Source organism: Culex quinquefasciatus, chromosome 3 (assembly GCF_015732765.1).
Source record: "Culex quinquefasciatus strain JHB chromosome 3, VPISU_Cqui_1.0_pri_paternal, whole genome shotgun sequence".
Lineage (NCBI taxonomy): Eukaryota > Metazoa > Arthropoda > Insecta > Diptera > Culicidae > Culex > Culex quinquefasciatus.
Genome location: NC_051863.1, coordinates 130,322,973 through 130,344,920, shown reverse-complemented (window position 1 = coordinate 130,344,920; position 21,948 = coordinate 130,322,973). Strand labels below are relative to the sequence as shown.

General features: G+C 34.9%; 1 protein-coding gene across 4 annotated transcripts in view; it reads left to right on the top strand.

The window, feature by feature from the left end:
* The window catches only part of LOC6045680 (LON peptidase N-terminal domain and RING finger protein 2), a 141,977-nt gene extending 122,344 nt beyond the window's left edge, over nt 1-19,633 (top strand). For all 4 annotated transcript variants that reach the window (XM_038258929.1, XM_038258933.1, XM_038258931.1 and 1 more), the window contains 3 exons: nt 8,227-8,361; nt 8,425-9,819; nt 14,175-19,633. In XM_038258929.1, the coding sequence (XP_038114857.1) occupies nt 8,227-8,361; nt 8,425-9,819; nt 14,175-14,633 (1,989 nt within the window). In that variant the 3' untranslated portion in view covers nt 14,634-19,633. The remainder of the gene's footprint in view (nt 1-8,226; nt 8,362-8,424; nt 9,820-14,174) is intronic.
* The last annotated feature ends 2,315 nt before the right edge of the window (nt 19,634-21,948 follow it).

Here is a 21,948-nt window from a genome sequence, read left to right as displayed (position 1 = left end):
ATTGCCGTGCGCTCGACGCGACCACCGGGTTTCCACACTACCAACGCACACCGGCTTCCGAAACCACATGCGAAGCTTGATGGATGGAGCGCCTGGTTACAACAAAACACCCAAATACACAGAAAATAAACGCGCGCGAGACACGACGATCCGCACTCGATGACAGCACAAACCGAACTCTCCGTAAAAATGGAAGCTTCAGCAATATACTAAAAACTTCGATTTTAATTCCACATCGGATCAAATCATACTCCTTGCCAAATATGCATCAAACCTATGATACTCATTATGACAAAGCCCAGGGATTTTTTTTTTTACCCGCGTCCTAACCTGACACCCACATTAAGATAGGGAAAAATCACATATGTAGCGGTTCATTGTACAAATGTGATATTTCCACTATCAGAGAACCTCCTTGTCTCGATGACAGCTTACCGGCCATCGATTAAGCCCTGAGACTACGCCAAAGTGGGTTCTCGCAGCATGAAGTGGTGTCCATGTGTAAAAATGGAAGCTTCAGCAATATACTGAACACTTCGATTTTATTTCCACATCGAATCAAATCATACTCTTTGCCAAACAAGCATCAAACCTATGACACTCATTATGACAAAGCCCAGGGTATGTTAACAAAACTCCGTATATTTTCAAAAATTCTCAAACTTTCAAAATTTTATTGGTATAGAACGAAGCAAAATTTTATATGCTTTTATTTCGGTGTTTTATTGTAGCAATTTTTGAAAATTCTATAATTTTCTAAAAAAAAATTATAAAAAAATTACAAGTTCAAAATATGAAAATTTTGGTACTTTCGAAAAATTATGGTATTCTTTGAAAATTTCGGTTTTTTCCTAAAAAGACTCCAATATTTAAAAAATTAAAATATTGCAAATGTTGAAAATTTCAGTATTTTCGAACAAATACGTTTTTTTTTGTCTAAAAGTATTGGTATTAAAAAAATGGTGAAAATGCATTCCAAATTTTTCTTCGTTTGATATTCATATTGAAAATATTCAAAAATTTAGTATTTCAAAAAATATGGAATTTGTGAAAACTTTAATTTTCAACAAAAAAAACCTGTGAAAAATCAAATTCATTAAAAATTTTGCTTCGCAAATTTGCAAATACTTTTTTTTGAATTTTTGCAATAATATGGTATTTTGTGATACAAAAAAAAACTCTTATAAAGTGAAAACGCATGCAAAATTTCGCGTTTGATACACCCAACCGGCGGTCGCATGATTTTGATGCATGGCAGCATGAAAGTATATCAGAATCTGCATGAAAACTGTCCTCATGCATTTTTTGCGATATAGGGGTATGACATTTTTGCCCGTTACCGACAATTATCGACATTACTGACGGCAGATTGATTGTATTGCAGAAAAAAAAACCTTAACAGAACGAGGATTGAACCATCAACTTCTAGGTTGCTGATCCGACACGCTACCACCGCGCCATGGACGCTTGATGAATGGTGAGGGACAGAGTGCGAACATAATGTTCTCTCTAGATTGTTGCTCGGGGACGCGCCAGCATTCTATGTGTTGGTGAGAACTGCAGATCGCTGACGTGTTTACACGCGGGCAAAAATGATCTATGGGCTTGCTGCAAAAAATGTAATAAAATATAACATTTTCTGCAGCAAATTCACTGTTGCAGATTTTGAGATATATTTTTCGTTTGGGTGTACCCATATTTCAAATTATGATAATTTTCAAATAATTTTAGTACTTTCGAAAAAAATACGGTATTTCGTTAACAATTTTGAGTTTTATACTTTGAAACTTACTAAATTTTCAAAAAAATAAATTCTTAGTAAAAACATTGATAATTGAAAGATTTTAAAAATGAGTTATCGTTCTGTATCGGCGACAAGATTATCGCCGATAGAATTGTCGAAATGACGATAACGATAGAATTATCTTTATCGCTATCGAGCCTCGATAATGTTATCGTTAACAACTTTGCTGATTTTTAATAGTCAAATCAAAACAATAATGAAATGAAAAAAATGGCTAAGGGTTAATATAAGCAACATCGCAAACCAATCGTTCGCGAAGGAGAATACTCCTTTAGTCAACAAAATTCTGACGTGTCCGTGCCATCTTGTCGCATATTGCCACATTTGCATGTTTGACCTTGAATAAACAAACAGCAAGCAATGTAAACAATAACACACACTTCGATTTTGCCGATTAGTCTATGCATTTTCCCGAAATTTTAATGATTTTGGCCATGGTCCCGAGCAATAATCGCACATTTTAATAGGGGACGTGAATGCCAGAGTGTCAAACTGCATCTGTCAAAAAAATCCACTTACATTTTGTCGCAATTGTAGGCTGTGGCAAAATAGCAAGCTGTGACAAAATATCATATGTTCGGAACAACTTTTTGTATGACAAGTGTCAAAATTGCACGATTTTTTTCAGCTTTTATTAGACTTCTCTTGATCAAAATCATATTTTGAGGATCTGTGAATTCAATTCTTAACTTAATTTGGCTGAAAATGCATCTGCGTCAGAACTGAACCATTATGACGATTTGAAATCGTGGCAATAACCACCGACCGTTGGCGGCAGCACGAATTTATGGGCAAAAGTTATGAGCATAATTTATTGATACATTTCATCTTTCTCGGGCCTCCTTCGACCACGGCGGTGTGACAAACGGTGTTGTGGGCCGTGAGTTCTGCTTTTTTTGCATGATAAAATAAACGTGTAAAGGGTGATTCATCATCCATCGCACGATTTGGCAATGATTCAATTTGTCGGAATTGACTGATTGTTAAGGGTAAAATGTAGTTCGCAGGTTATACCAACTTTCAATAATTTGGCAATCTTTTAATATTTTCAAATAAATTTGTTGAATCAATAATTGCCTTTCAAACCGATTTAAGATTAATCACCATCGATTGCTCTTCAAACTATTCCCAAGATTGAAGAAGAATGACGAGCAATTACATCATACTTGTCTAGCGATTAATCACATTTCCTTCCACAAGACATCAAGTCGAATCATTCATCAACTAATTTAACAGCAGCAATCTTACAGTTTCGAAGCAAAAAAATGACACAATTTATTCTACCTCGTGCCAAATGTCCACAGTATGTGGTTTTCCAAAGCATCAAAATCTCTCTCTCGCACACACGAAATATTTTGCACCCTCGTCAGCAGGAATGCGGACTGTCATTAATCTCAACTAGCGGGGACTAGACTCACGCCAAGCCGGCCGGTTTGACCACAGAAAGCACGCACATGTAGAGAGAGCGAGGGACAGTTTGGTCTCCAAAACGGTTGCGATAAATTTTCACCTCGACTAACCCGGACCCACCACCTGGCGTCTCCATGGGGTGGCTAGTCGTTTTGGTGTGATCTGGAAGTCGGTTAAGGAAGATCAATTGGATTTTCCGAAAACGAGTTTGTATAGCTTGTTCCGAGCGATGTGGCGGATTTGTTGGGGATTTTTCGTGTTTGAGCGATTTGTAGTAGTGGAAAACTTTGTGTTTCAGATTTTTCAGGCAGTTGCTGGAAGCAAATAACTGAGTTATTATTTCAATTTCCAAACATTCATTATAACGCATTTTTGAAATATTAGTTCCAAAGCAAAAAAAATCATTTGTCATGAAAATTTTAGCACAATTTTTTTAATTGATTCATTTATAAAGATTGAAAATATGGCCTTAAGTTGCTGAGATATTGACATTAGAAAATAGAGGCTTTTGCATGAGACTTTAAAAACTGGAATTTTCCTGTTTGTTTTCTTTTATCCACTGTATCCCAGCAACCCAAGATCTAATCTGCAATGTTTCTTAGTCAAATTTTAGGGAACTTTCTCAACTTTTCGAAAAAACATATTTTTAGAAACTCATGGGCACTATTGTAAAAGATGAAAAACTGCAATCTTACACCCAAAACTGGCAGCGCTAGTCCGAGAGAATGATGGTCTCGAGTCGAGAGAATAGTGGTACCATTCACGGACGCAGAGAACACAGCTCGAGATGGGCGATAGAACTATTCTCTCGAGGTTCATTTGCAAAAAAAGTTCATCTGTCAAACAAAAAACCAAAAGTGTCGACAACGGGAATCGAACCACAAACAAACCAATCCAATGACTTAGCTGCCTCGGCCACCACAGCTTGGTGACCATGGAGAAGTCAGAAGTCGATGTATGACACTTGTTGGAGATTTATTGATTCAACTAACGAATGAACTCATTTGTTATGATGGTGTGAGTTGGTACCATTATTCTATCGATTTTGGCAATGAGCCCTCAATAAATTTTGAGAGAACGATTATCTCGATTCTGAATTTTGGGTGTAGTTAATACACAACTTTTAGTGGCCACTCTTGAAAACGGAACACTTTATCATAATTTCTGTAAGTACTTTTCGAATTCAGTTTTACATTTGTAAATCTGTAAATGTTTGGAAAGATTTATACATTTTCCAATAAAAACTATTTATTTTTTTGAAAATTAGCAATTTATTAAATTAATCAAAACCAAAGCTTTATTTTTACTAAAAGTAAATCTTTTTTAAAATACTCCTCATCAATACTTACATCTTTCCCGAAGACTTTGGAGTCACAAATTCCTTTAGATATTCAAATATTTACGTACCGCCAACTGGGGTGAATTGGGACAGTAGTGTAAACCATGTTAGAGCACAATATTTTTCTTTTTCTGGTTAGTTTCGGATAGAACAGACTCAGACCAACAAAATGTGTACATCAATTTCCAAATTAAAAACCTTAAAGTGCTCTAAACACTGCTGTCCCTATTCAGACTGTAGTCCCGATTCGCCTCAGATGACGGTACCACAAGATGGCTTCTTTGGTTATGGGAAAGGCTCTCAGAAGGTTTGAGCCAAATGAAATAAAATAAAATCAATTTCCGAAATTCGAGAAGAATTACTTATATAATATTATTGCCTACATTTAGCTGTTTTTCAAATTTTTAAACTGTATTTTTTTTTTAATTTGGAGCCATTTTGCATCATCAGTTTTTCCATACAAGTCTCTGTACAATTGTGAGAGCTGGTCAAACAAAATGGGCATGTGAATATTCGAAAATCATTATCTTGAGAAGGGATTTTGGATCGATTAGTTGTCTTCGGCAAAGTTGTGAATCATGATAAGAACATTTCCGCAAACAAATATCTCAATTTCTTATTTCAATTTTTATCACAAAAACATCATTTCATTTCATTCATTTTATTTTTGAATTTTTATAGTTGTTTCTAGTCTTTTGAAAATTATGTTCATTTTTTTTTTAAATTCAATCGAAATCGATTTGCAATTGGCTTTCCAATTTTAAACAAAATTACTCGATCTAAGAATTTTATAGTTATTTTTCTTTTGAAAAAATGCTTAACTTTTTGCATTTTAAAAATACTTCATAAAGGATGAGCTACAATTTTTAATGATAAAAAAATAAATAATTTTAAAAGTAAAAAACCTAACATTTCAAAAGGGATAAAAATGCTAATTTTTGAGTTTCGCCAAGATTAAATTTTGTGTTGGATGTTTTATAATGCTTTCCGTATGTTTTGATAAATGTAATTTGTTTACAATAAACTTTGTCCGTGTTTTTACCAAAATGCTCAATTAATGATAAAAATAAAATTGAATAACATAACATGTGCAAAACACTCAGTGCATCTTCAGCGCTGGTGGCAAACATCGAAGCAAACCAAATTTGCACCCGAAGTCAACCCCATCGCGGTGCCTGTCACGGTAGCAAATTTGCTCTTAGTTCTTTGGGATTTCACTTTGCTGCCCGCTAAATGTTCAGCCTGTTTGCTACCGCATCAAATTAAATTATGCACGGAAAAATGGAATCAAGCACGGGAAAAAATGAAAATCAGAAAATTCTAAAAACAATTAAAAAATTCAAAAAACAAAAAATAAATAACAAGATTGAAGAAAATATTTTTTAAGTAAAAAAACAATAAAAAATTGAAAAAAATGAAAAATAAAAAATAAATAAAACATTTCTAGAGTTTTTTCAATAGGTCCTATAAATAAACATTAGAAATATCATAGTTTGTAGGACCTTTTCAAAAAAACTATTTTTTTATAAATTTAAAGTTTTTTTTTTAATTTAAAAAAATCCAATAATATAAAAAAAATCAGAAAATCTAAATTAAAAAAAAAATAAAAATCTACAAAATTAAAAAAAAATAAAATCTAAAAAAATTCAATCGAAAAATTCTAAAAAAAGGAAATTAAAAATGTGAAAAAGTAAAACAAAAATCAAAACCTAAACTAAAAAAACACGTTAAACATAAGAGCATGAAAAAATTTATAAAATTGATGAAAATTTAAATTTTAAAACTAAAATGTAGGCTTTTTTGATAACGTTCTATAATCAAATGTTCATATACACATTATTCCGATGGAGGTCTGAAAGGAACAAACTTAATGTTACCTTTGTTTACAGGGCCCAGTCAAAGGAAGTCTACAAACTAACAAATAATAAAAACAAAAAACATATTTTTTTTTAAATTATTACGAATCTTTACAAACTTAAAACAAATAAAAAATCTATCAATCTCATAAATACGATTTTACATTTAAGAATTTTAGATTTTTTTTAATTTTTTGATTTTGGTACTATTTGATTTTTTGAATTTTGGGTTTTTTTTTAATTGTTGTTCATGTTTGCTCTCACCAACCAGAGCAGACATCCAAATATTTCCAAAACACGCATTCAAAACTTGCCGATAATTTTCTACACATGAACTTGAGATCAAATTTGGTACCTGCTTTGCTACGCGCGGTGGGAGACTTGGGGCAATTCGGGAGCAAATTTGATAGGAATAAAAACGGGTAGCAAATCGTTGAATTTTTGACATTTTCGAAAAATGAATATGGCTCAAAATGACCTAAAAATAACGGGAAACATAAAAAGATTGGAAAAAAAGTTGGATCGTGGAGGATTGAAGTTTTTGTCTTCATACCTGATTAAAATCATTGAGATAAAAATAGGTGAATTTGAAATTTCAATCTTAAATTTCATTTATTTCAACAAATCGTATTTCAAACTGATTGAAACATGATGTTTTTTAAAGAAAAATAGTTTAAAATAATTTTATATAGTTTTTCAATCTCAACATTTCAGTTTCTTAAATTGTACGGTAAAGTTCTGATGATTCAGCATTAGAATCCAGATGAAAATAAATGCATTTTCCCCAGGTTTAGTTTTTAAATTCAATATGCATAAACTTTTTTTTTATGATCAGAAATACTAAGTTATTATACAAATACAATCCAGGCTCGATTATCCGAAGGCCTCAGGAAACTTCACTTTGGATAATCTGGTTAAGAATGTTTAAATCCAAGATGGCGGCTAAAATGGCGGTGAAGAAATATTAAGAAAATGTTTTTGGTAATTTAATAGAAAATCAACCATTAAAATTTAAATAAAATGGGTTCGCACTATAAAAATAAAATAAACGAAAAAATAAATATATTTTTGTTCACACTTCGATTCTCTGACGTATCAAACAAACCCTCGAATAATCGAAACTTCAGATTATTGAGTATGGACTGTATTTTTGTATGATATTTTTGATAAGGCTTGTATAAACTAATTTTTTTTTTTAATTTTCAACAATAATTATCACAAAATGCTTGATTTATTTTTACAATTATGCTGTTTTCAAAAAAAAAAAAAAAATAAGTGATATTTTTTTGTGTTTCTGGACTTCACAAATTATTTTAACCATCGCTTTCAAGAAGTCACTCCAACCCAAACATAAACCACAACAAATCCGTTCCCCTACCATGGGTTGGTCACTTGTCACGATGCCGTGTCGTAATGACGGATTGTTTTTTTCGTTTTTGGTTTTGACGAGGAGAACGCGGTGCCCCGGGCCGAAGGCTTACGTTACCTCATCGAAGAACTGTGTCCAGTTCAGAAAGCCAGCCAGTCGTAATGCAACTGGCAGAATTTGGTTTCGTAACCGATTACGAATGGCGTATTTTTTTCTGTTACGTCGCTGAGCCCTGGAGGAGGCAGGGTATTTTAGTTCTCGAAGCGAGCGACACGTTTGGCCAGATCACGTGGAGGGGTGATTTTTTCTTCTTGGTTATTTCTGGATGCATTGTGGAAGGCGGCTAGACGGGGAACTGCTGTAATTGACTATTCATTGTTGGTCCTGGGTCTCAATTGAGTGCATTTTTTTTAAATGGCTAAAACTTGTTTCTTCTCCATTTCAACAGGCCCACTACCTGCGCGCCCTCGCCCTATCGGCGCTCGGCAAACCGGAAGCGGCTATCACCGCCCACTGCATGGCACTTTTCCTCGACAAACAGTCCGTGAGCGTGGCCTCCGGGATAAAACAGGAAATTGCCAAGGTATTAATATCAATTACAGAAATTCTCCTGAGACGATGACTAATTAATTTCATATTCCTCCAGGACCTCCAGCAACTCCTTGCGGTGGCCGGAACTCGCCGGGAACCGGACCTGCCCCTCGCCCTCCGCGACCCACTGGCACTGCTGTTCGGCACGCCCTACTCGCTGATGAGTTCGCGCAAGCGACGCCACCACCGGATTCTGTCCGCACACAAACACAAGGCGAAAAAGCAGTACGCGACCCTGCGGACGGCCGACTTTGACGACGTGGACCATTCCGACGAGGACGAAGAGGACAGCTATCTGAGGGCGGCCTCGCTGCTCGACGAGATGGACGACGAGGAGGGCTTTCTGAGGAGTGCGATGATGAACCCACCGCACCACCGGCGGAAATCGCTGACGGCGTACAATTTGAGCTTCTTCAGCACCCAGCGACAGCAGCAAGACCGCTTCCGGCGGGACCAATCGACGGCAATCATTCCAAGGCCAAATGCGAGGCTGCGCGCGTTCGTTGATCGAATGAGCGCGGAGCTGGAGTCGGTCCGATGGACGGCGGAGACCACTCCGGTGCGGTTGACCGTAAGTCCGAGCTCCATCGAACCGTCCGACTTTGACTGCGTGCTCTGCTGTCGAACGCTGTGGCGACCGGTCGTTACCCCATGTGGACACACCTACTGCTGGGTTTGCCTCGACCGCTGCATGGACTACTCACCGTCCTGCCCACTCTGCATGGCCCCCCTAATCGAGCAGTTCCGGCACCATCACCAACGGACGCCGAACCTCCAAAGCCTCCTCGCGACGGCAGCCGCCTCCAACCCAACTCTGATCTCACTGTCCAAACGCAAGGTCACCTCCTTCGTCGAACAAGCCATGCAACGGTTCATCCCGGAAGCGTACGAAAAGCGCCAACGCCAGGAACTGGACCGCGAACCGACCGTCCCCGTGTTCATCTGCACGACGGCCTTCCCCTCAGTCCCCTGTCCACTCTTCGTGTACGAACCCCGCTACAAGCTGATGGTCCGGCGGGCCATCGAAAGCGGCGAACGCCAGTTCGGAATCGCCCTCCCCCAAGCCGGTCGCCAACGATACGTCGAGTACGGTACCATGCTGGACATCCGGGACTGCGTTCAGCTCGGTGACGGCTGCTCGATCCTCTCCACCGTGGGAAGTCGACGCTTTCGGGTAATCGCACGACACGAGCAGGACGGGTACGACACCGCGAACGTGGAGTTCATCCAGGACGAGCCGGACTCGTGGGAAGTGGTGCGGAAGTTGCACGAAAAGGTGCACGAGAAGGCGATCGGGTGGCACGAGAGTTTGCAGGAGAGGAAAAAGTCGGAGATTGCGAAAAGCTTCGGGCGGATGCCCGTGCTGGAGGAGAACTGGGAGCGGCTGGTGGACGGGCCGGCGTGGGCGTGGTGGATCATCGCGATACTGCCGCTGAGCGAGCAGTTGAAGGTGAGTGACTAAATTTTAATCCGGTTGCTCAACCTGATTTCATCAAAATCAAAATCGGATTCTGAAAAGGTACACGGAGAAATTGATCACCACGAACATAATGTTGAAATTTGCGAGATGGACCAACTATGGTCTCAGCAGTCGTATGACAGAAACAAAAAAAATAATGTTGAAATTTCATCGTGATTTTGGGGACTCACTCATCATTTTATGAAGAGCGATTTAAAAAAACATCAGTATTTTTTTTCCTAAACAATCTTAGTTTTTAGAAAAAGGACGTTTCAAGTTTGACAGTTCATGGAGTCTTCTTGCTTAGATCTATTAATTCGTCAAAAAATAATTAAAAAAAATTAAAATAACATGGGAAAAGAGAACCACTGACGAACTGACGTGCCACCAAGAGTTCAAATTTGACCGCACATTCCCATCTTCCTTCTCTCTCACCCTCAGCGAACAGCGATTGTCAACACACGGTTTGACAGATGCTTTCGCAACATAATCGATCTTATTCATATCTGCTCTTTTCACTTGTTGTTCCTGATTTTTTCGCAGCACGGGAAAAGCTGTGATGGCAAACTTGTCAAACTTGAATTTTGACATTTGCTCAAGAAGAGAAAAGTAGGAAAAAAAGAGAAGAAGAATGCGGTCAGAATTGATCGAGAAATTTGTTCCTGGTGGCACGTCAGTTCGTCAGTGAGAGAACTTTCATATTTTTAGGAAAATGATATTTTGCTAACACAGAAAAAAATGATGGTAATATTCATCAGGAAATGGTGACAGATTTTATGTCAAAAAAGTGTAATATTACATCAGAAACTGATGAATTTTCATGAAGTATCTGATGAATATAAATCAGGTTCAAGTTTTAACACAATTTTTAGGTAAAATTTCTTAAAAATGAGGTAATATTCAACCAACCAAATTCAAATGTTAAAAATACTATTTATCTTGAGGTAGAGCGTCCGATTTCCCGTACCAGGACAAAAATCCCGGGAATTCCCGAAATTCAAGCGGAAGTATACATTTTCTCAATTTTTTCAATTGAATATCAAGATTTATTTCTGATAATATTAATTTCTGAAGCAACTGGAATCAGAGCTTGCTTAATGAAAATAAACTATTACAATTCAGGCAAACTTTTTAAAGAATAATTTGATATAGAATAAAGTATATTTAAACCCTTAGCTGCCAAAGCAAAATTGAGTTTGTTAACGTTTTTGTTTACTATGATCAAATTAGATGAAAATTGAATTGGTTTCATTAAATATTTCAAAAAGGGTTTTGCAAGAAGACTTACTTCAATTCGTTAAAAAAATAAATTCAAGGTAAAAGACTTAAGGAGCATTGCTGCAACAATGGGTTTAACATGAATAAAATGTAAGAGTGGAAGTGGGATGATGACAATTCATCGTATAATTTGAATTATGTTTAAAACATAAAAAATCATTATAAAACTACTTTGTATTGTTTAAGAGGTGCCCGAAAAATGCAAACATAGTTTGAAAACTTGCTTCTAATATGTGAAAACATTGAGTTGTTTGAAGTAAAACAAACACGAGAAGTTGGAGTTTAAGGAAAAACTAAAAAGTGTAACAAATTTGTGAAAGAGCTGAAACTAGTATAACTTGGTTTAGAAAAGTTATTTGCTATGAAACAAACAATTTCTAATGTGACAAACCATACTCTCTCAAACTGGTCACAGAAGCAAGTTTTTAAGAAATTTTAGGATTGTGGAGTATGGATTCACTGACTGTCCAAACACTTTGATGAAAAAATACTTCTCAAAAAAAAAACAGAGATCATTTTTTGTTTTATTATACGATTTGAGCTTATAAAATCAGAAAAATATACATTTTTTGTAGTTGTATGAATTTTTACATGCAGTCAAGCTATTAGTTGATCTTTACGCTTATTTTAACCATTAAAGTCGCTGTCCTATTCAATTTTGATGCAAAATATGATTAGAATAATTTCAATAACTTTAAAATTTCCCGGGAAATTGGTTGAAAATTTCCCGTTTCCCGGTAAATTTGTAACCCCGGAAAGTTGGACGCTCTAGGCCGAGGGGTCAAAGAATGCAAAAATCAAGTGTAATAAATAAAAAAAATGTTTTTCAGTTTTTTGTGAAATTTCAAGTCACAATTAAAGGCAACATGAAAAAGCTCCGGATACAAATTTGAGAAACTTTTATTTTTATATTTTATTAAAAAATATATAATGCATTGGTGGTCCCCTCGGCATTTTGTTCAGCCCAGTTAGCGAGCAGCATTCGGTAACTGGGCGACGTTCTCAGCCCAGTTACCGAGCATGTACTGTATAGGGCATCGCTGAAATTTTTAAGTTACCCCAGTTTAAGAGAAAAAATTAGTTTTTTTGCCGATTTCGTCATTTTCCCGTTTTTGCCTGCAGCGCGTCAAAAAACCCAGTGTTTATTTTCAATAAATCGTATCTCAAATTTTTGAAAACATAACTTCTCCATTTTTTGATATGTTATGTATTTTTTTTTTTTTGATCCCGAGACCTTCAAAAGAGAATTTTAAGTTTTCATTTGACCTTTTCAAATGTTAGGCTAGATATTTGAAACTTTTAACTATTTTCCTTAAAAGCCTATCTAATATCCTTTTGTTTGCGCTCAAGACAGCTAAAATCGGTTCAAATGGTGCGGAGTTATGATTTTTTTTTTTAAATGTGTTTTTTGCAAAAATCCACGAAAATTGCCATTTTTCGGACCACCCCAACATGGTGTAGGTCACCCTAATGGCCAAACAAAAAAATACGGGTCTAATTATTTCGGCAAGGAATCTCCAAAAAATTTTGAGGCTGATCGGGGAACTTTTTTTCGAATCATGCTGTTTTCGTGGAGAATTGCTGAGATACTAAAATGTCTGTAACAATAATCTTCCACTTAATTTTGCGATCTGGGCCACTTTGCAGCAGTCCGATGAACAATATCAAAAAAATAAAATTGTAAGAATTACTTCCAGATTTTTGAAAATATTAGTTCCCTAAAGGAGGTATTGGACTATGACAAACAAACAAACTCGTTTGTTTTCGTGTTTGACAGTTTTCAAAATTCGCCAACCATGCAAAATGCAGGCTGACGTTTCTGCAAACAAAGACAGGCAAACAAACAAAGTAGGCAATCTGTTAAACTGTCAAAAAGAGCGAGTGTGTTTATCTGTCATAGTCTAATAAATATCTTCTCAAAACATATTGAAATTCAACTATTTTTCGAGCACTTTTTTTATTTTAGTAATTTTACTAAACAATTTAAGTTGGGCTTCATCCATTAAGTATGTCACGCTAAAATAAACCAACATTTTGAAAATTACGTTTTTGCAATTCCGCTATGAAACTGTCAACTTTTCCCGTCCTTCTGGAGAAACGAAACGGCCTACTTTTCCCTACCAAAAACAACTGTATGGAAAATTAATACCTTTCAATACCAGTGCTGAAAAGTTCTACTTTTCACAGGGGGTAGCGAAGAAGCCGCCATCTTGGAAGTTCAGATAACAAACACTCAGAATCAGTATTATTCATATTACTTTGGTAACACGAAGTGTGTTATCCTGGTTAAACTCAAAAGTCCCATGCAAATGTGTAAAACCAAACTGCAAAATGTGTAATGCCGATTCACAGTGTACGGGCGCACTGTTTGATCGACCATAAGAAAAAAAGCAAAAAAAAGGTAAACAGAAAAATCACTTTTTTCGATATGAATTTTCAGCCAATATTGGGATGGAATCTCCAAGGATATGATAGAATTTGCCATCAGCAACACAATTCACGTGTTTTTTCAGGTATTTATCGTTTGAATTGCGGGAAATTTGAAAATCAAAAACCCAAACAATGATTTGTTATGGGCTACCATTTGACAGCTAGTGCTTTTGTTGTGGGCTCTCATTTGACAACCGTGCTAATGTCGACTGTTGTCAGTTTGCTTGGGTCGGAATAGGGTTGCCATCCCCCCGACTTTTCAGCACTGAAATGGGTGCTGAAAAGTTGAACTTTTTAACACTAGAATCGAAAAGTATCATTTTCAATATTTTTTTGTTTTGGACGGTTAATTTACTAAACACATGAATGTTTGACATAAAATTCCATTCAAAGAGCGTTTTTCGGAATTGCAATTGTAAGCAACTCGTTGCAAAACTTGATTTTTTCAGCACTCGTCGTATTTATCCAACTCGGTAAACCTCGTTGGATAAATGTACAACTCGTGCTGAAAAAATCTTCTTTTTGTAACTTGTTGCATAAACTACTATTTTTGTGGCCAAGTTTAAAAAAAAGAAAAAAAGTTAGTGATGCTAATACTCACTTTATTAACTCAAATGCCATCATTCCTTCCCTTCCAGGTCAACATCCTGTCCACGACCAGCCTGGAGAAGCGACTGCGCGCAATCGACAAAACGCTGAACCTCGCTCCGCAAAAGCAACGCCGCTCGCCGGTCTACGTGGTTCCTTCATCTCCGGCGTCACCCCCGCCGGTCGGATGTTGCGACGTCGTCGTTGGAGGAGTCACCTCCACCACCAGCCTGCACCAGCAACACGCTCATCATCAAAGCCCAAACCATCATCATCACCACCACCAGCATCATCAGAGTCAGCAGCATCATGATCACCATCATGAACAATGCCAAGCAATCGACTGTTGCTTACGAGAAAGAACTACCTCAGCAGATTCAGCAGATCATCATCACCATCATCACCACGAAAGTGATAGAAACAGTTCCGGAGGCCATCATCATCATCATCATCATCATTCGATCCACCATCTGAGCCAATCCGCGGACGCCGGCGACTATCTGCTGTAAAGTGTCCTCCCCTCTCCAAAATCAAACTAAAAGTTTAATGTAATGTAAAACACAAAAACACACACACACAGACACAATTGCAACTAAATGGTTCTCTTCTATTAACTTCGCGGAACAAGCAGACAAACAAATAGTGTAATGTGTAATAGAGTGTAACAAAAAGATAACAAAACAAAATGCCATAGTCAAAAACAATGATAGCTAAAACAAATAAATTCCCCCTCCCTTTTGTCACTCCCCGGTAGAGATGCTCTTAAACCAGCGGAAGGGCGGAACGTGGACGACGAATGGTTTTTGAGGGCAAGTCTGGCGCGCGCGCGCTTATTTTATCCAAGCCTCGTGTGATTTTTAAATGAAATACCAAATTTAACGCAGTTCGAGGTTGAAAACTGCAAGCTTTAATTGAAACACAACGTTTTAAAACAAATTAAATTTTTCCCAAGTTTTCCTCTCGTTCTTAATCAAAACAAACATGTCAAAACCTATTAAAGTCACAATAATCCTCCTAATCAGAAACTATCTCGTGTGAAGCAAATTTAAGTGTTGTTCGACTTTTTCCGCTTGACGCATTTTTCAAAACAAACAAAATACCTTCACTTTCACTACTCTATTTTTAACCTTTTTACTCCAAAACTATAAAAAAACAAATATCAAAAAAAAAAACCTTTTCAAACTCTCTTCCAAACTAATAGCACCCTTTACTTGGTGAACATTTCTCCTACGTTAATGAGCGTGGCTAATCATTTGTATGAAAGCATTTGAAAAGAATGACGAATTAAGAAGAATAAAAAGAAAAAGGGTGCCATGTTTGATCGACAAACAAAAGGGATCATTTGATCATGTTTCGCATAAAATTTAGGAATGAGTGCATTTTTATGTCATTTTTTACCGTTTAAAATTTTTAAATTTATCTCTTTTCTAGTGTGTTTCTACGATTTCAGAATTGAATGTGTATAATTACATTACATAAGATGTAATATTACAACAATCAATTTTACACCTTCCAAATTAATAAAAAACCTCTCTTGATAAATATATAAAAAGGAAATTTTTGTTTGATAATCGGTTTTGCTAAAAACTTCATTCAAATTTATCAAAAATCATGCACAAAGTAAAAATATGACAGTAATATTACATGATGTGATGTGTAATTCACATCAGAAGATGTAGACCGTTTTTGAGTAAACAAATGTTTAATTTTTTTTTCAAAATTGAACAAAATTACATCTTTTTATGAGTAATTGCACAATTTCCACAATAAATCGGGCAAAATAAACTAATTTTATACCTCAGAAAATAAACTTTTTTGTTCTGTGTTATATCTAATTAAAATTCCTTAAAGTTTGATTTACAATGTTATAAACCAAGGTTGTTAACGGTAGAATTAACGAGGTTCGATTGTAATTGTATCGGCGATAATCTTATTGACGATAACGGAGAATAACTCGTTTTTAATAAATTTCAAAAATGACTCATTTTTTTTATGACAAACGATGCAACATTTTGAGCGCATTTCCATTTATTAGAGTTTTTTTTTGTAAAATACTCAAATTTTCACAAAATGTCTTATTTTTTAAAAGTATGTTTTTCTATAACACTCAACCTTAAACGCAGATTTTTCAGAAGCTCAAATTGTAATAAACAGTACTGTATTTTGAATTTTTCCTAATAAAAATATGGTATTTTACAAAAAAAAAAAAAAAAATGAATGCAATGCAAATTTCGTGAAAATTTCTATCTTTAAAAAAATATTTGAATAAATTGAAAATACATTCAAAATATCGCTGCGTTTGATACTCACATTAAGATTTTTAAAAATTTGAGTTTTTTTTTGCAAAAATACGATATTTTTTGATAATTTTAGTATTTAAAGAACTGTCATACATTGAAAATGCATTAAAATTTCGCTTCGTTTAATACTTTTTTTTGCAAAATATAATAATTTGAGTATTTTATTTAATGCAAATTCAGCAAATTGAGTATTTTTGCCAAAGTCAGTATTTTTTGAAAAAATTATTATTTAAAAAAACTGTTATAAAGTGAAAATTTATACCAAATTTCAATTTAAGTATTTTCTGAAATACGATAGTTTTAAAACTACTAAGAAAAATAACTTTTGACCTACAAAAACAAAATTTACATGATTTTCACAGCAGAAGAAGTTTAATTCACAGGGTGGTAATTGAAAAATATCAATATCTCATATTTTCAAGTGTTTTTACCTAAACTATTGTGTAAAATAGGAATAACAACAAAAAGAATTCAATTTTATCTCGATGATACTCTTTCAAATAGATTTTGTGTAGGCGAAAAATAAGAAATTTTATTTTGAGTTATTTTTAAAAATAACAAAATTTATTTGTTTTTCACAGATTTAGTTTAAATAATCATTCAGACAGATTTCGTGAAAGCAAAAAATTAGTATTTTTTCTCAAATGCTAGGTTAAATTACATAATTGAGGTAAAAAGTGAATATTTGTTCAATGATTCCATTTTTTATATTAATTTGTGTTTATTTACATCAAAAATCAACTCTTTTTTATTCACAATTGATTTCCCTGTGTAGAAACCCATTTTGCTATCTGAGGCAATAAATTTAGTTGACATTTGACTCAGATTTCCAATTAAAAAAAAGAAATATAGAAAAAATAAAAAACGACGAAATGAAAAGTTAAAGTAAATTTTAAATTCATGTAATTTTACGCAAATTGATTTGTAAAAAAATAACATAGTAAAAGATTAAAATTTCACTTCGCTTATCTAATTTTACGTAGTCTGTGATGTCAATTTGATACATTTTTTGTTAGAAACATTTGTGACAGAAAAATGTGTAATTTGACATCAGAGTGTTAAATGAAGCAGGTATAATTAGCAATTTTTTCTATTTTATTTTTTTACTCACTAATTTAGGTAAAATTACATGCAGTAAAAGGTAAATTCTCACCTTTGAAAATTCAACTGAGTTTTCAATCATTTTTTTATTGTGTTGGATGAATTCTTTATTGACTAAAATGATATATTTTGTAGCATAGTGGACCATAAATTGTGGATTTTGAAATTGCATGAAAAACAACATTTCCAAAACAGTGTGCTAAAAGTGTCCCCTAAACAACCCTTCAAATGGATTGTAAGATTATTTATTGGCCTCTGAGACATTACCAAAGTTTTATCATAACCAATCACAACACGAGTTTTTGTTAATTTTTTCGACTAAGTTTTGAGTTGTTCGATGTAAAAGAGCATATTTGTAAAATTTTCTTTCAATTCTGAGATTTTACTTTTCCAAATATCTTGCGAAACAAGAACGGATGACCCTTACACATTTGAGGATTGAGGTTATGTTTCAAGCTCATTTTTACCTTATCTTCTTGCAGTTGATTTTTCAAGGCTGTAGGTAATTAACTTTTCCCTTAATTCTTGAGGAAAACTGCCAAAATATAACCTCAATCTTTACTAGAGAAAATGTCGATCAGCAAGGCAGCTAAAACATTAAATGAATCAAAGCAGGCCGGCCACACAGGCAAAGCAACGCTAGCGATGGGCAGCGCTGTGAAACCCACTCACATGATGACAATCTTTCAAAGTAAACAACAAACCCCTTAAAAAGGCAAACAAAACATTTAACCCAATCACAACAAACAAAAAAGTAGTTTGAAAAGAATGTAAACAAAATCAAACCCCAACCAACTGTCGGTAGAGATCTTAGCAACCCTGAAAAAAAAGAAACCGGAAAACTTTAAGAAAACAATCAGAAAACGAAAGAAGAGCAAAGAGGACAGGTTCCCCTTTTCCTTCCCGTTTTATTAACGTGTAAGCATGTAAACAAGTAAGAAGTCAAATGTCTGTGCCGTACCGAGAGTGACACCAGAAACACTGAAACAAAACAAAAACCAACAAAAAATGAATCCGTTTGCGTTTTCCTTACAACTAAAGCTGTGAATATGTTTAGAAGCTTGGTGTTGTTTCCCACACTTGATTGGTTAAGATTTTTTTTTGATTGGAGAAATTCGATCTGTCGAACATTGGAAATCGATATTTTTTCTGTTTACTCGAAAAGAAAAAGAACAAGAAATAAACAGCAAAACAAATACAAGTTAATTTGTGATAAATCATTTAATTTTAAACCAGAAACACTATCGCAACTCGCGTTTTAGAGCTTAAGAAACACAACCTTTTTTTACTCTCATTTTGTAAGCTTTGTTCAATAAATGTTCGGTTTAAGCTAGGTTTCCTTCTAAGAAACGAATCAAATAAATCCACCACTGAATAACTACTGATAATAAAACTAAAAAAAACTGCATTTGAAATAAGCCAACCTTCCTGCGTGATTCAACGCTTTACCACTTTTTTCCAACCTTCTTTTGTAAAACCCCCTTTAAAATAAAGCAAGAAAACAATACAAATATGTGTGACCGTGATAAATTTATATAGGACAAGAAATCACACACTGAAAAAAAAACCAGCAAGCAAACTCTTTGTAAATGTCTCCCAAAAAAAAAACACCGAAAAAACACACACTCGTTGTAATTGCTCCTTCTTCTCTGAATTCCAGCTGCAAACACCGAGGTCAAAACAAAAAAACACAAACAAAAACACAAAGAAATCTCTGTAAAGCCATGTTAGTGTGTAATCGGAAATCGTGTTAGGTATTGTAATCACAACAAAACAAAGCAAAATCTGTGGCAGAGAAGAATAAAACAGGTGGAAATATTTAAAACGCTAAATTATTGTGTCCAAAACAACCGAATGGCACGAGTGAAGAGGAGAGCAGCGCAAGAAACAACCTATTCGATGATTTTTTCACCTATGAAAACTTTATATTTATGATAGATTGGAAGCAAGCAACGCAGCAACAAAACAGAGTGTGTATCGTGTGCGGAAATGGGTGTGGAAAATGAAGATGAGAAGAAAAAAAATCTAGAAAACAAACAAAAAATAAAACTCTTTCAAAATCCTATTTTCTAAAAACGTGGATCTAATAAATTTTCGAGCTATAGCCAAACCTGTTCTTGGTCTTGTCGTGAAAGAAATGTCCCTCATTATGTCTTTTTGCTGGAATATCCCCCTCTCCGTTCAATTTTTTTTGTTGTGCATGGATTGTTGATTATTGAGTATTAACAATAATTCAACAAAATATATTTTCTGCGTGTAATGTTGTCATTTTTTCTCCAGGGAGACGCACGGTAGCTCGTGACATTTGCATGTTGCAGCACACAAATGAGGCGTGGGGAAAATTGTTGCGTAGCATGCTGAGAAAAAGTAGCGCAACGTGATTTTCCCCAATACATGTTGCGAGACGTTTTTGAATTGTTTCTTCTGCAACTTGATGCACTTTAAAAATGTGTGTGTTTTTTTTTTCAACTACATCTCTAGAGAGCGGAGCAGAATGGGCCACCCTAAGCAAACAAGCCGTTCCGTATAATTAAACGAGCTGAAAATAAAAAAAAACAAGCAACGCAGCAACAAAACAGAGTGTGTATCGTGTGCGGAAATGGGTGTGGAAAATGAAGATGAGAAGAAAAAAAATCTAGAAAACAAACAAAAAATAAAACTCTTTCAAAATCCTATTTTCTAAAAACGTGGATCTAATAAATTTTCGAGCTATAGCCAAACCTGTTCTTGGTCTTGTCGTGAAAGAAATGTCCCTCATTATGTCTTTTTGCTGGAATATCCCCCTCTCCGTTCAATTTTTTTTGTTGTGCATGGATTGTTGATTATTGAGTATTAACAATAATTCAACAAAATATATTTTCTGCGTGTAATGTTGTCATTTTTCTCCAGGGAGACGCACGGTAGCTCGTGACATTTGCATGTTGCAGCACACAAATGAGGCGTGGGGAAAATTGTTGCGTAGCATGCTGAGAAAAAGTAGCGCAACGTGATTTTCCCCAATACATGTTGCGAGACGTTTTTGAATTGTTTCTTCTGCAACTTGATGCACTTTAAAAATGTGTGTGTTTTTTTTTTCAACTACATCTCTAGAGAGCGGAGCAGAATGGGCCACCCTAAGCAAACAAGCCGTTCCGTATAATTAAACGAGCTGAAAATAAAAAAAAACAGCTCATGTTTGAAAGAATGCAAATAGTTAACTGAAAAAAATGCAAAACGCACATAAATTCTAGATTGTAAAAGATCTGATTTTTTTAAACTCAATGTTTCTTTAAAGAACTGTTTTAAAAAATAGAAAAAAATAGGATGTCCTTTTTTTTTTGCTGTGAATTTGCTTCAAACAAAATTTGGGTTTACATGTATACGGTGTTTTGTCAATTCGGTGAAATGACTTTCGGCGAAATGTACCATGCGGCGAAACGACTCCAGGTGAATCAACGTTCGGTTAAATGCACCCCTATTGACCTATCTATTACTCGATTTCTGTTGAAATAGTTGAAGTAGCGAAAAGCACGAGTCGTTCATAATAAAGACGAAAACTGAAATTCCAAGTTTTGCAACAAGTTACCTGCAACATTTTTTGCAATTCCGAAAAACGCTTTTTGAAAGGATTTTTTGTCAAACATCAAACATGTGTAAAGTAAATTCACCGTTCAAATAACAATAATGTTGAAAAATGATACATTTCGATACCAGTGCTGAAAAGATGCACTTTTTAGCATTGGTATTGAAAGGTTTTAACATTCCATTCTGTTATTTATGGTAGGAAAAGTAATTAGTTTACCAACGGAGTTTCAAAAACGCTTTTTATGAGCTGTAATTGAACGTCAAAGTGCGCGCACTTTTTCGTGTTTGGCGACAGTTTTCCACACTCGAGCAGTTCTCTAGGATTTCGGTCATTCGATTTTTTTTGTATTTTTTAATCCGACTGAAACTTTTTTGGTGCCTTCGGTATGCCCAAAGAAGCCATTTTGCATCATTAGTTTGTCCATATAATTTTCCATACAAATTCGGCAGCTGTCCATACAAAAATGATGTATGAAAATTCAAAAATCTGTATCTTTTGAAGGAATTTTTGATCGATTTGGTGTCTTCGGCAAAGTTGTAGGTATGGATACGGACTACACTGGAAAAAATAATACACGGTAAAAAAATTTGGTGATTTTTTATTTAACTTTATCACTAAAACTTGATTTACAAAAAACACTATTTTTAATTTTTTTATTTTTGATATGTTTTAGAAGGCATAAAATGCCAACTTTTCAGAAATTTCCAGGTTGTGCAAAAATCACTGACCGAGTTATGAATTTTTAATCAATACTGATTTTTCAAAAATCGAAATTTTGGTCGTAAAAATTTTCAACTTCATTTTTCGATGTAAAATCAAATTTGCAATCAAAAAGTACTTTACTGAAATTTTGATAAA